This window comes from Rhizophagus irregularis, chromosome 9, assembly GCF_026210795.1.
Source record: "Rhizophagus irregularis chromosome 9, complete sequence".
Lineage (NCBI taxonomy): Eukaryota > Fungi > Glomeromycota > Glomeromycetes > Glomerales > Glomeraceae > Rhizophagus > Rhizophagus irregularis.
The window spans coordinates 3,726,215-3,739,721 of record NC_089437.1 but is presented as its reverse complement, the minus strand read 5'-3'; the positions used below and the strand labels follow the sequence as shown (position 1 = coordinate 3,739,721).

The 13,507-nt window shown below is 28.9% G+C and overlaps 3 protein-coding genes across 3 annotated transcripts; 1 reads left to right on the top strand and 2 right to left on the bottom strand.

The window, feature by feature from the left end:
• Positions 1-149: 149 nt before the first annotated feature.
• On the top strand, positions 150-2,000 carry OCT59_029878 (uncharacterized protein; the record flags this gene model as incomplete). Its single annotated transcript, XM_025319620.2, has 1 exon — positions 150-2,000. The coding sequence occupies exon 1, from the start codon at positions 216-218 to the stop codon at positions 1,998-2,000; it is 1,785 nt and encodes a 594-aa protein (XP_025173346.2). The 5' UTR covers positions 150-215.
• Positions 2,001-2,949: 949 nt separating this feature from the next.
• On the bottom strand, positions 2,950-3,928 carry OCT59_029877 (uncharacterized protein; the record flags this gene model as incomplete). Its single annotated transcript, XM_025327012.1, has 2 exons — positions 2,950-3,280; positions 3,357-3,928. 2 exons carry the CDS (start codon positions 3,926-3,928, stop codon positions 2,950-2,952), a joined length of 903 nt encoding a protein of 300 aa, XP_025173345.1.
• Positions 3,929-8,463: 4,535 nt separating this feature from the next.
• Positions 8,464-10,551, bottom strand: OCT59_029876 (uncharacterized protein; the record flags this gene model as incomplete). Its single annotated transcript, XM_066146275.1, has 2 exons — positions 8,464-8,788; positions 8,867-10,551. 2 exons carry the CDS (start codon positions 10,549-10,551, stop codon positions 8,464-8,466), a joined length of 2,010 nt encoding a protein of 669 aa, XP_065994937.1.
• Positions 10,552-13,507: the final 2,956 nt, after the last annotated feature.

Below are 13,507 nucleotides of genomic sequence, written 5' to 3'. Positions count from 1 at the left end.
CGTGTCGTTTGGGCTAATATATTAAGTAATCAAGGATTAAGTACGTTTAAGTATATGTTAGTATGTTACGCAAATGAAATCATATTACTGATTACTGAAAAAAGATTTATTACGTCGTAATAATCAGCCAACGTTTTTTTTTCCCTTGAACGCTATTTTGCTCCAAAAAAAAAAAAATTACAAATTGAAAAGAAATAAAAGAAAAGAAAAAGATTATGGCGTCAAGATTACCAAATGAAACTTTACAACATATATTTAGTTACGTAGAAGATATCAAATCATTATATTCGATTATTCAAGTAAATCATGCTTGGAGTCAAAATTCCATCAAATTTTTATATAAAAAACCATTCCGGAATGATATCAAGTTGAATAATCAAATAGAGATCATTTTTAGATTTTTACCTTTTATTGAAAAGGACAAGGATTTAGGTAAACACTTGAGAAAATTTTTATTAGACGAAAATGATGATGATGAAAATTTAATAAATGATGATTCACGGGAAAAGGTGGTGGAAGATTTTGCTTTACCAAAACATGCTATGTTTGATTATCCTAGTTTTGTTACACATCTGGATTTTCAAAATCTTTTTAGTGTTGTTACAGAATTTTTCATTATATATAAAGAAGTATTTGATGTTTGGAAAATAGAAAAAAAAAGACAAGCGGAACAATCCGAAAGCCAAGAATCTTCACCTATATTAGAACCTTCTAAACTAGATAAGATTTTAAGTTATATTTTAACAATTTTAAGAATTATTGCAACTAGAAGGGCTAATATTATATGGCTGAAAATTGATTTGAGATATAAGGATGTTAGAAGATTTCTCAATACCAATAATGATGATGATAATTGGGGTGGTGATGATTCTGAAGAAAATTTTGACTCTGATGAAGAACACGTTGATATATTAAAGGTCACAAGATTTTATAATACAATCTTTAGGATTGAGGATTGTCTTAAATATCATTTGAAGATGGATGTAACGAAGAATTGTTTTACAAGATTGGAATATTTAAATTATGGTCGCATATTTTCAAAGTTAAATGTTTTGAGAATTTTATCAAATACTTGCAAATCTTTAAAAACGATTCAAATTGAAGAACATGATTTACCTAATATTCAGAAACCATTAACGTCTTTAATCAAAAATCAACATCAACTCGAACATATTAGAATTATTGGAGATGATAATTCAAGGGACGATTATTATGATGAAGGCGTATTTGAAATCATGTCATCATTAGAAACGGTAGCTGGTACGCTTAAAAAAATTGAATTTTTAAAGATATGTGTGAGGAACGAGGAAGCATTCAAATTTTTAATCAGATGTGAAAATTTAGAATCTTTATATTTAGAAGATTCATACATTACATTAAAGAATATTGAATGGATTTCTTCAGCAGATTTATCAAAATTGGGATGTTTAAAGTTAATTAACAATCAAAGTAATGAAGAATTGTCTGTCATGAAAATTAACCCATTCGAAAAAATTTTTCAAAATAAAAAAATATCTTCTAGTTTAAATGAAATTCTTTTACAAAATCCGTTCATGAATAATTTTAATCTTTTGAGATCTGTTGGGGAAAATTGTAGAAATCTTGCCTTCTTCTCTACATATGTTATCACGGAACAGGATATAAAAAATCTTTTCATTATCCTAGAAAATTGTTCAAAACTAGAATTGCTTAATTTTTGTTACATTTCAGAAACATATACTATCAAAGATGATTTTATCATTAATTTGGCAAAGAAATTACCCGGGCGTCTCCTTTGTTTAGGACTTTATGGTTTAATTAGATATGTTTCTGAATTTCGATATTTTTTAGAAAATTGTGCGGTTAATTTGAAATTATTGGTTGTTAGGAATTCTAATGGTTTTGACAAATTTGCAGAATATGAGGAATTTGTCAGAGGATGGTCGGAAGAAAAAGGCATCACGATAAAAGAATTTAGGAATATTAGTGATAAGGATCTATTCTTGATTAAATGGGAATGAAATGCGAATTATCGTATTTATTTGATGATTCTTTTTTTTTTCTCGTGATTAATGAAGAACGAAAATAAATTTTTATCGAGTATCTTTATATCATGATATAAGGTTTTATAAAAAAAATTTATTGAAAATTCTAGAAATCATTTTCAGGGACTTTTTGTTTATTTATCATTGGAAAGTAATAAAAATATCAATTAAAATTCTACTCTATATTTACGAAATTTAAACAACTTGAACGATTTATTTAAATCCAAGACTTGAATAGAAACATGTTTTTTAAGTTCACTTTTGCGTTTCATTTATTAATACTAAAGAAGTATTATATATCGATATGTTTTTCTGCATTGTTGTATTTTGCGATAATTTTTAAGTTTGATATATTAATTTAATATTTAGTTCGTCATTTGAATGATACGATCGACTAGTCAAGATGTTTGGCTGTGGTGACGATGGTCGGAATAATAAAAATTTTTGCACCGTCGAGGCTAAAACACGAATTCTTCACTTGTGACATTGGCATTTCATTTCAAACTGATAAAGTATATCTTTAACAAACCTTTCTTATTCTAGCTTTCATTTCTAGTTAATCTAACGAAACAGAAATATGCAAAAAAAAATATTACTTTTGTGTGAATAAGTATCCTTATCAACCAAAAAGAAAAATATCTTTGTTATTGGAAATTTGACTGATATGTTTGTTATATTTGTTAAATTACTAATATCTTTTAGGGATGAGAGATCATTTTTATAAATTCTTTTCGCTCACTTTTATTTTTTCTTAGACGCTTCAATATAGAGTACAAAAAAACTGGGGCAAATTTATTTGGTTCTTTAGGATACGATAAAAATATTATTTGAAACTTTATTTATGTATTCATAACAAAGTGATATTAAATACTGATAATAAAAAATAAATACATTTAAAATAATAATGCGTTCTTTACGTATTCTTTTACGCAATAACCATGAAAACTATAGTTGTAATGGCTATAAATAAACTCATTGTGATACCCCATAAGCCATGACTATTAAGATCATGTAAAATTGTAGAGTCCGAAGCCACCATCACAGTCTCGACAGAAGCTTTAGTAACAATAGCAACTTCATTCACCACTAATAAGCTGGATGGAGGTACGATAATAGGTTGTCCTAGAGAGTTTGTCGTTGTATAACCAGCGACATACAACGTAGATGTTGATTGTGTTGTTGTTAATACTTCATTGCCACTAGGTGGTGTTGGTGTCTCCACACCTGGTTGCGTAAATGTTGTAACTACTGGAGTACTAAATTTTGTAAAATAATTAATCATTATTACTCTCAAAGAAAAACGAATTAAATTATTAAAACACATGTACTTACGATCCTGGTGGGAAACATGCAGGATCATTAGAAGTAGTGCAAGTATGAACTTCTTGAGGTGGAAATGGTGGAACTGGACCTAATGAATTAGTTGGAGATTGAATTGGAACGGGTGGAATAGGTGTAGTAGGTGGAACGGGTGGAATAGGTGTAGTGGGTGGAACGGGTGGAATAGGTGTAGTGGGTGGAACGGGTGGATCGGGAATAGGTGTAGTAGGTGGAACTGGTGGAACGGATGTTGGGTTAAGTGGTTGATCAGTATCTATAGGAGGAGGACTTGTTTTAGGAGGATCAGGGGTTTTAGGTTCAGGGGGTTCAGATTTAGGAGTAGAAGTAGGAGGATCTACTGGTTTAGTGCATTCATGATTTTTATAATTGATTTTTACGCCATCACAATGTTCCAATTTGCAATTATCATTACAAGTTTCTAATTGATGATTATTTTTATAATTATTACAACATTTATCGAGACATTTTTCACATTCTTGTTTACTATTTCCATAAATTGGCAATATAAAATTGAAAGTAATTGATAAAAAGATTAAAAATAAAAGAGTTTGATTATATTTCATCTTGAATATTTATTTTAAAAAGTTTATAAAACTTTAGTGAATTCTTTTGAACGTCTGAAAACATCTTATTTTTATATTAAATTTGAAGAAAATTTGAATTACATAAAATATGATATTGTTATTTATTTTAATATTATGTAAAGTACCGATTTATCTAAATTTATCATTTTGTATGTTTAATAAAAAATTTTACTTGTACGAAGCAATTTAAAATTAATGAATTAATTGATATTAAAAAAAACAAAATATATAACTTAAAAAGGTACTTTTTTTTTGTTTTTACTAATTTTAAATCTAGTTATCATGGGAAAAATTCGTCATCATAAATTTAAAGTCATAACAGATGACGAAAGTAAAGAACTTTTAAAAAACAAAAAAGTTTTTTTACTTTTTCACCGATATTTATTGATGATCTTAAGAAACAATAAAATTATAAGCCTAATTACTTTAAAAGGGAATTTTTCATAACTAAGCGTCATGATCATCATTTTGCAAATGAATATGAATTTTCGGTGTGATTGGTCAACGGATCATCCCCGATCTCGATCTTGATTTTAAGTGGTTTAAGTTGGACATTTGTTTAACATACCTTAACATAAGAATGCTATTTATAGTTTCTTGCGGGTACTTCATCGCAAACAAAAAAAAAGTAGAAAGAACAAATGATGCTTCCATATGAAGGAAATTGACAAAAGATAATTAACGCCTCAATAAAAAAGTGACTGGATCCGGAGAAACAATCCGACTATCTATCTTATCACACAATTTCTAAAGAATGTTTATTAAATGTTTAAGTTGACATCATTATCTAAGAATTATACACACAAATGCACAGATTAGGTATTATACTTTTTTTTTTGATTATTGTAAATAACTTTGCATGATTAGGAGAAAGAAAAAGCGCGAGGAAACCACGCGGTTATTCGTGGTTAAAATATAGAAAGAACGTTCTTTTTTCGTAGTATGATATAAGCATTGTTTTATGCATTAAATTAGTAGTAATATTGTTATAATCCATCTTGCCACATTCTAGAAATTTTTGTTACAACAAACTTTTACGTGTAACAAATTTTTGATTTCCCAATTAGAATTTGATAAACCAAAAATGATCATTCATTTAAAAAACAAAAATTTTATTCATAAAGGAAAAAAAGCAATAATTTACCAAATAAAATATTTTGTACGACTATAGATAAAATGCAAAGGTAATACGAAAATTTCAGATTTTTACTATTGATTATGTAAAGACAAAGTCACGTGACATTATTGTTATATTATATCCTTAAAATAATAAAAATCGCATAATGTAAGCCAGCAAAAAGTAAGTGAAAGTGTTTTAGGCTTTGACAATGAATTGATTTATGATATTTATAATTCGAAAAGTTATCAAATACTTTACGCATTTAAATGATTTGAAAATTAATTATTAATTAATAGATTAAGAACTTTTGATAAAATAATTATATGTTAGGTCAACGGACGTGAAGTATGATGTAATTATTACTGGATTTCTTTTTATATAATGTTTAATAATAGTTAACTCGAATTATAATATTTATCGTGTCGTTTTCTTTATAAAACCGGTTTTTTTATCTTTGCTTCCACAAAAATGATTTTTTTGGAGTTTACAAAGTTGTAATACGCTCAATGTTTAAAAGAAGTTTAATGAAACATTCTTGCAAATGATACGGCAACGGATCTCCCGATAATCTAGAATGTAAAATTCTGTTGCACCTAAACGATTTAGATAAGTGAAAGAGGGGAGTTTATTGAATTATGATTTATGAGAAAAATATTAGAGTGAATGTTCATTATGGATGAGACAAAGGAATTCGGTGAACAGCGGGCGGAAGTATGTAACGTTCAATTGCGGGTTACTATAAATGGAACGTTAAACAGTCTGTTCTTTTTAAAAAAAATGCAAATTGGGATATTTTAAATTTTACTTTACTACTATTTTTTTTCATTTGTAATAGAAATTAAAATGAACGGAGAAATGAATCCGAGAATAATCATCTTATCAATTTCTAATCGCGCTTTTAAAAGAAAATAGCTACTTAAATTACTGGTATAACATCATTTATCGGATCTTTTGCCTTTATATTTTCTTAGAACAATTTATTGGATACTTCTTTCAAACTTTTCTTCTTTCTTGCGGTAATTATTATGTATTGTTTATATCGTTTATAATGGTTGTAGTTTTACAATAAACGGAAAATAAAGTCCGCTTTGATCAGAAAATATTATATAGTATATATTACGCTCAATATTGTCCTATTTTATTTTTACTACATTCGAACTGAAGTTTTACTGAAGTTTTAAAATCTTAATATTCTTCGTAGATCCGAATCCGAAATATTTGTCACACAGTCATACAATAATATAAACATTTGTTTCAGGAAATAACTCGTATTGTTAAAAAAACATAAATACATTACTAAAAATGAAAGTTCATTGTAATTTAAAAACTAGCACAAAACAATAACATTTGTGCGATAGTATTACGAATTACAATTTTCGGTTAATAATTATTTTACTAAATTTATTGGAAAATAAAATGACAAATGTCTATAAAAATAAAATTCCTTTTTTAGTAACCAGGACGTATTTAAATTATTTAGCAAAGAATTGATATTTACTTGTTTTACCTTGTATTAATTATTATTATGAGGAAAATATGTTTTATTACTCATAAAAATTTTGATAAAAAAAATGAAATTAGCAATTAGCAATGTAATGAATTATGATTGGTTAACCCGCAAAACTTTATTAATTTATATGCGGTCAAACATTTGGCGCAGTAAGCCTTTCCTTCTCAAATATATATACATATTAAAAAAATAAAACTACATTTATGTAGTGATAGTTGAAATCTCTCTGCGGCGGGTCATAAGAAGGTAAATCGATACTGGCCTACGTAGGCCTTGAGGGTTTTTCTAGAGGACACAATTGTCACAATGATTTAATATTGCTACGCAGATATTGATAGTAATTGATACTCACTTGTCGGTAGTATAAAAGAAAGTCTAATAAGTTATCATCCAATTGTGGTTCTGGAAGAATATTATATGTATTAATGTGATGCTTGTCAGGATCAATGAAAAGATCTTACGCTTAAATTACGTATTCCAAATTTAGTGTGTATTCATAGAGAATATCTTCTGCAAACTTTCCAGAAGGTAGTTTCCATTAGTTCTCTGGACATATTTTATGATATCTTACTGAATATTTTGTCTTTCATCTTATTTATTTCTTCAGTAATTAACCTGCTTGCCTGCTTGTCTCGTTCAATTGCTTCCGCATTAACCCATCATAATTATAATTAGGAGTCTCTTCATCATCATCACTATCTGCACGTCCAGCATCACCATCCACGTATTTATCAAATGTAAGATTCTTAGACCTCGCTTGTGTCAGTCCCATCACTGTCTGTTTCTTTATCATTTTCACTTCTTGTGATTAGGGAACAAAGGGACTTGAAGATAACATTTGATGTTTGGGCATTTGGTGGAAGAGGGGCTTAAAATAATTAATAAGCTTCCAGCAATGCCACCAATTCCTAAAGAGTTTCCTGATAATGTCGAATTGTGGATGATGATTGAGGAACCACCACCTATTACACTTGATTTGCGTTTCTGCTCCCAATTTTTGGATGTTTTTGGTCAGTTTTAGAGCCCAAAAATTTATGCGAAAAAAAAAATGATTAGTATGTTGAGTATTTATTAAGAAGGTTAATTACAGCTGCGCAATTTTTTTGTCATATGGGTTGGTTGTGACTTTGTGAATTGATTCGATCTTGCGAAATTATATCTTCTATACAAATGTATCATCTTACTTTAAATCTCTTTTTTCATAGCGAATAAATTCCATAAAGACTAATATTTGGAGAATAGGAAATAAATTTAGTAGTAATTAATAAATTTAGAAAATTTCCAGAACCTTGAGCAGGATAAAATTTAACTTTATAAAACTTCCTCACGGTTCACGTAGCTCATCAAAAAAGTTTACGGCCATTTAGGCTCATTTAGATACCTTTTAATAATGAACTACTGCGTCTACCTCTCACCATTTTCTTTAGCTTTCTTATTGCCATTAACATGTTACTATTTATTATTAAGACGTTAATAATTTACTTACAAAATTTTCAAAAAATTTTCGTTTTTCCATTTTACCAATATCAAAGTAACCAAATTCATTGTTTTCAATTCTGATTGTCACGCGTATATAATTTTTTTCTTGGGGTAGTTATAAAAAATATGTGAAAAAAATCAACCAATGCTTTCTATAATCAGTTATTTACACATGATTATGATTTATAATGTTTTAAGATACAGATTTCAATCTATTTTTCAGCAAATAAAAATTAATGTTCAATACATCTGTATTAAAAATAAATTTAAGCGACAAATACCTATTAACAAACACATTTACATAAATCATTTATTAAGTAAATTTAAAAATTTTTATTATATGAATACATAAATTATTAAATAATAAGCAACAAGAAGTTAAACGTTTTCTAAGCATTTGTTCTTTTACGTAATAACCATAAAAATTAAAGTTGTAGTGACTATAACTATACTCATTGTAACACCCCATATACCGTGGCTATTAAAGTCGTGTAGGATTGTAGAATCCGAAACCTTCACAGTAGTAATAGGAGCTTCAGTAACAGCAATATTTTGTATCACTAATAAAATAGATGGTTCCGCGATAATGGTTTGTCCTAAAGAATTTGTTGTTGTATAACTAGGAACGTATATTGATGATGTTATTTGTGTTGTTACCAAATTTACAATATCACCAAGGGGAGTTGGTGTTTCCACACCCGGTTGCGTATACGTTACAACTGTTGGTGTACTAAATTTTGCAAAATATTTATTAATACTCTTTAAGGAAAAAAAAAATTGTATAATTTATTATAAAAAGTATACTTACGATCCTGGTGGGGAACATACAGGATCATCAGAAGTAGTACAAGTCGTAATTTCTTGAGGTGGGAATGGTGGAACTGGACCTAATGGATTTTCGGGCTTAGGTATAGCAGAAGGTGGTGATAGTGGGGTTGGTGCTACTGGAGTTGCTAGTGGATTAACTCCTGGGTCTTTTGCTGCTGGATCTTTTGCTGCTGGATCTTTTGCTGCTGGATCTTTTGCTGCTGGATCTTTTGCTGCTGGATCTTTTGCTGCTGGATCTTTTGCTCCTGGATCTTTTGCTCCTGGATCTGGTCCTGGTCCTTTGGTCGTATCTGGGCCTGGGCCTGGTCCTGGTCCTGGACCTCCCGGACCTGGTCCTTTAGTCGCTGGGCCTGGACCTCCATTATTACCGTTGTTGCCTTCATTATTACCGTTGTTTCCTTCATTATTACCGTTGTTGCCTTCATTATTACCGTTGTTTCCTTCATTATTACCGTTGTTGCCGTTGCCTCCATTATTACCGTTGTTGCCGTTGCCTTCATTATTACCGTTGTTGCCGTTGCCTCCATTATTACCGTTGTTGCCGTTGCCTCCATTATTACCGTTGTTGCCGTTGCCTCCATTATTACCGTTGTTGCCGTTGCCTTCATTATTACCGTTGTTGCCGTTGCCTTCATTATTACCGTTGTTGCCGTTGCCTTCAATATTACCGTTGTTGCCGTTGCCTTCATTATTACCGTTGTTGCCGTTGCCTTCATTATTACCGTTGTTGCCGTTGCCTTCATTATTACCGTTGTTGCCGTTGCCTTCATTATTACCGTTGTTGCCGTTGCCTTCATTATTACCGTTGTTGCCGTTGCCTTCATTATTACCGTTGTTGCCGTTGCCTTCATTATTACCGTTGTTGCCGTTGCCTTCATTATTACCGTTGTTGCCGTTGCCTTTATTATTACCGTTGTTGCCGTTGCCTCCATTATTACCGTTGTTGCCGTTGCCTCCATTATTACCGTTGTTGCCGTTGCCTCCATTATTACCGTTGTTGCCTTCATTATTACCGTTGTTTCCTTCATTATTACCGTTGTTGCCGTTGCCTTCATTATTACCGTTGTTGCCTTCATTATTACCGTTGTTGCCTTCATTATTACCGTTGTTGCCTTCATTATTACCGTTGTTGCCTTCATTATTACCGTTGCCTCCCCCACATTTTTCTTTATAGATTTCATGGTTAAAGTCTATATTCTTACACTTTTTTGATTTGCTGCAAGTAGTACTACAATCACCAAATTTATGAGGATTTCCATTACAACATTTCGTAAGACATTCAGTACAAATTGGTGGTGTTGTAACTATTACTATTTCTAATTTCTCACATTCATAATAATATCCTAAATTCTTACAATCTTTTAAATTGCAAGTATCAGTACAATCATGAAAATCTTTATGTCCTTCAGAATCTTTACAACATTTATTAAGACATTTGTGACAAACTTCCATTGATGGGATTGGGCAATTATAATCTTCAATATCAATGTCTATACCATCACAATGGTCTGTTTCACATATATTTTTACATGATTTCAAATCATCAAAATTACTATTACAACATTTATAAAGACATTTGGTGCATTGTGGTTTACTATTACCATAAACTAGCGAAATAACATTTAAGTTTATAAATATTAATAATAAAATGTGTTTATATAACATGGTTAGATGATTTTTTTTTTTCGATGATATTTTTTAAAATTAAGGCGTTTATAGGACTTATTTATATAATTTATGAATAATGAAAGTAATATACATTTATTCTGATACAGTATATTAAAATATCGTGTAACAGCATCGAGGTATTCGTTGGAAAAGAAATTTAAAAACAGACTAACGAACAAAATGTAAAATCTAATTATAACTTTGAAGGGTGCGCTTGTTTTTTTGTTTTACTAATTTTAAGACCGGTCACAGTGAAATTTTGTTTACAAGAATACAAAAAAAAAATAATGACATAAGAAAGTTTGTAAATATATGTAATATTGTAATATATATTATATATATAAAATCGAACTATAATTATTCTTTTAATTCATATCAATATTTTATTATTTGATAAAAATATTTATTCAGTTACTATTATTAAAATAACCGGTTTTTTTAAAATTTTTTTTCGATGCTCTTAATACGTTAAAAAAAAATAATATATATAAAGAATTTTTTTTGGAAATGGCAAAGTTGAAACAATACGCCCAATTCTTCAAAAGGATTTAATGAAAATATTCTTGCAAATGAATGTTAGATTTTGGCAGGATACAACGGATCTCCCGGGATGTAAACTCCTGTTACATTTATAAAAAGAAAAATTATTTTCGTGAGACATAACGAGGCAATTGAAGTAAATGATTACTAAATAAAAAAGGAAAACTTTAAAGAAGTCGGAAAGAGATAAGTACGTAACATTCAATCGTGGACGACTACAAATGGTAAGTTTAAATAAAGTCAGACCGTCTGATCATTTTTAATTTTTTTTTTTAATGGAGTAAGGAATCCGGAAATTGATTAAATCTCATCAGTTTCTTATCACGCTTTTTTTCATGAATGCTATCATAGCATAGCTTATCGGATTTTTGTTTTATTATTTTCTTAGTAGAAATGACAATTTAATTTAATTTATTAAAGGTATCTTTCAATCCTTTTATTCTCTCGTACGGAAATTAGCATGTGAATTATTCATATTATTTTGCAGTGTTGTGATAAGCGGAAAAAGAAGATATGACAGATTCACAATTCAAATGAACACAACCAGAATACTACATAGTGTAATGCATTCAATATAGTTTTGCTGTATACGAAAATCTAATTTCGTTTTAGAAATGATGATCCTTTAGGATTTTTTTTTCCGAAATACAAAATGTTTGTAACACAATTTAAATAGAAAGATTTGAGAATGAACGCCAAATAAGGTTAAAAGCCTGATAAGGGTTTTTACTAAAAATGAGATTTATTAAATGATTTCATTTGATCATTATTTGAAAAAAAAAATAATTTACACAAGATTCCACGCAAGCATCTGCGCGACCGTATTACAAATTACGATTTCGGTTACTTTTTTAAATAATCGAATTTTCTCTTAAAAATAAACGATGACCTATAATAATCATCCACTACTAATCGTTAGATTAATTTCATTGTTCCAAAGGTGTTCTTTACACATGAAAATTTTTGAGAGTTGAATGTATATAATGATGATTATATTATTGTAATAATCTAACGAGATTTATTGAACGTTTTTTTGCTTAAAAATGGCTAATTTTAGATTTTATTCATTATTTGATCGATCTTTAAAAATTATTTTTGTTTTTAATACGTCTCTTATGCTATTTCATTTGAATCACACGTATATACAGCATGGTACATATAAGACGGCCTTTTTTGGAATTTGAATGAAAGGTTTAAAGGTAATTTCGTAAATGAATGATCATTTTCGGAATTCTGGCAAATTTTCCTAAATGATTATAAGTATTTGGTATTATTAAAAGATCATCATCGATTTTAAAGATAATGTACAGTATCGAAAAATTTCGGTGTATGTAGGTAGGGTGAATATTGTAAGTAAAGATGATTCAATGAGATTTTATAACGGAAAATAGAAAGAACTAAGAAGCAATAATTGCTCAAAAGTGGAAAGAAAAGCTCCGGAGAAGAAATCCGAAAATAATTAGATTAAGGTTTGTTATGTTTTACAATTTTTTGCAGCACCTTATCCTATTACATAATTTTAGAAGGATGATGCGTTTGAGATCCGGAAGATTTGCATATGAATTATATTTGAATAATCATAATTTTTTCTGAAACAATACCTGTAGTATGTATATATATTAATATACTGTATTTAATATTGATCTACATTTAAATTGTTTATATTGTTTTTTTGAATAATAACTGTTACACAAGATTATATTTTGCAATGACAACCTAAATTTGGTTTGCCATTAAAAAAATTGATAGACTCTTACCAAAATTATCGATCATTTGAAAAAATTCGTTTCAAATAATTCATTCGCACATTCGCATATTCCATTATTTTTACATGGATTTTTTTAAAAAAAGTAGGTGACATTTGCATAATAGTGCAATAATTAAATAATGCGAGTAAATTCTAACAATTAATAACAGAAATTTTTTTTTTTTTTTTTAGGTAAACTCATTCGCTCAGTAAAAAGAAATTTATCCGTAATTAAGAATTGTCGAATTGTCAGAGAACGAAAAATTTTTTGAACCTTTTTCTATCTTCCCTTATTCTACCATCTTGAAACTACTATTGGCCAAACTTTAAATCTTCATAGTCTTCATATTAAGATTCTTTTCTTTTTAGATATCAAAGAAATATAGCTTTTGAACAGTTATTCTTTTATTTTTCTACATTTTAATGACTGGATGAAATTTATGATCACCGCGTTATTATAATTTTCCCAAAGAAAGATGAACGGGATTAGTGTTTAGGATTAGTTAGAAGTTTAACTGTTGCATTTGTTTTTGAATGTCGGTGAGCGGTCAGATACAAGTATAAAAAAGAAGAAAAGTTTCCAATTTATTAAATAATTCATCTTTGGTTCTTAACAATTCAATAATATATAATCTCAAATTAAAAAAAAAATCTGTTTTTTATATA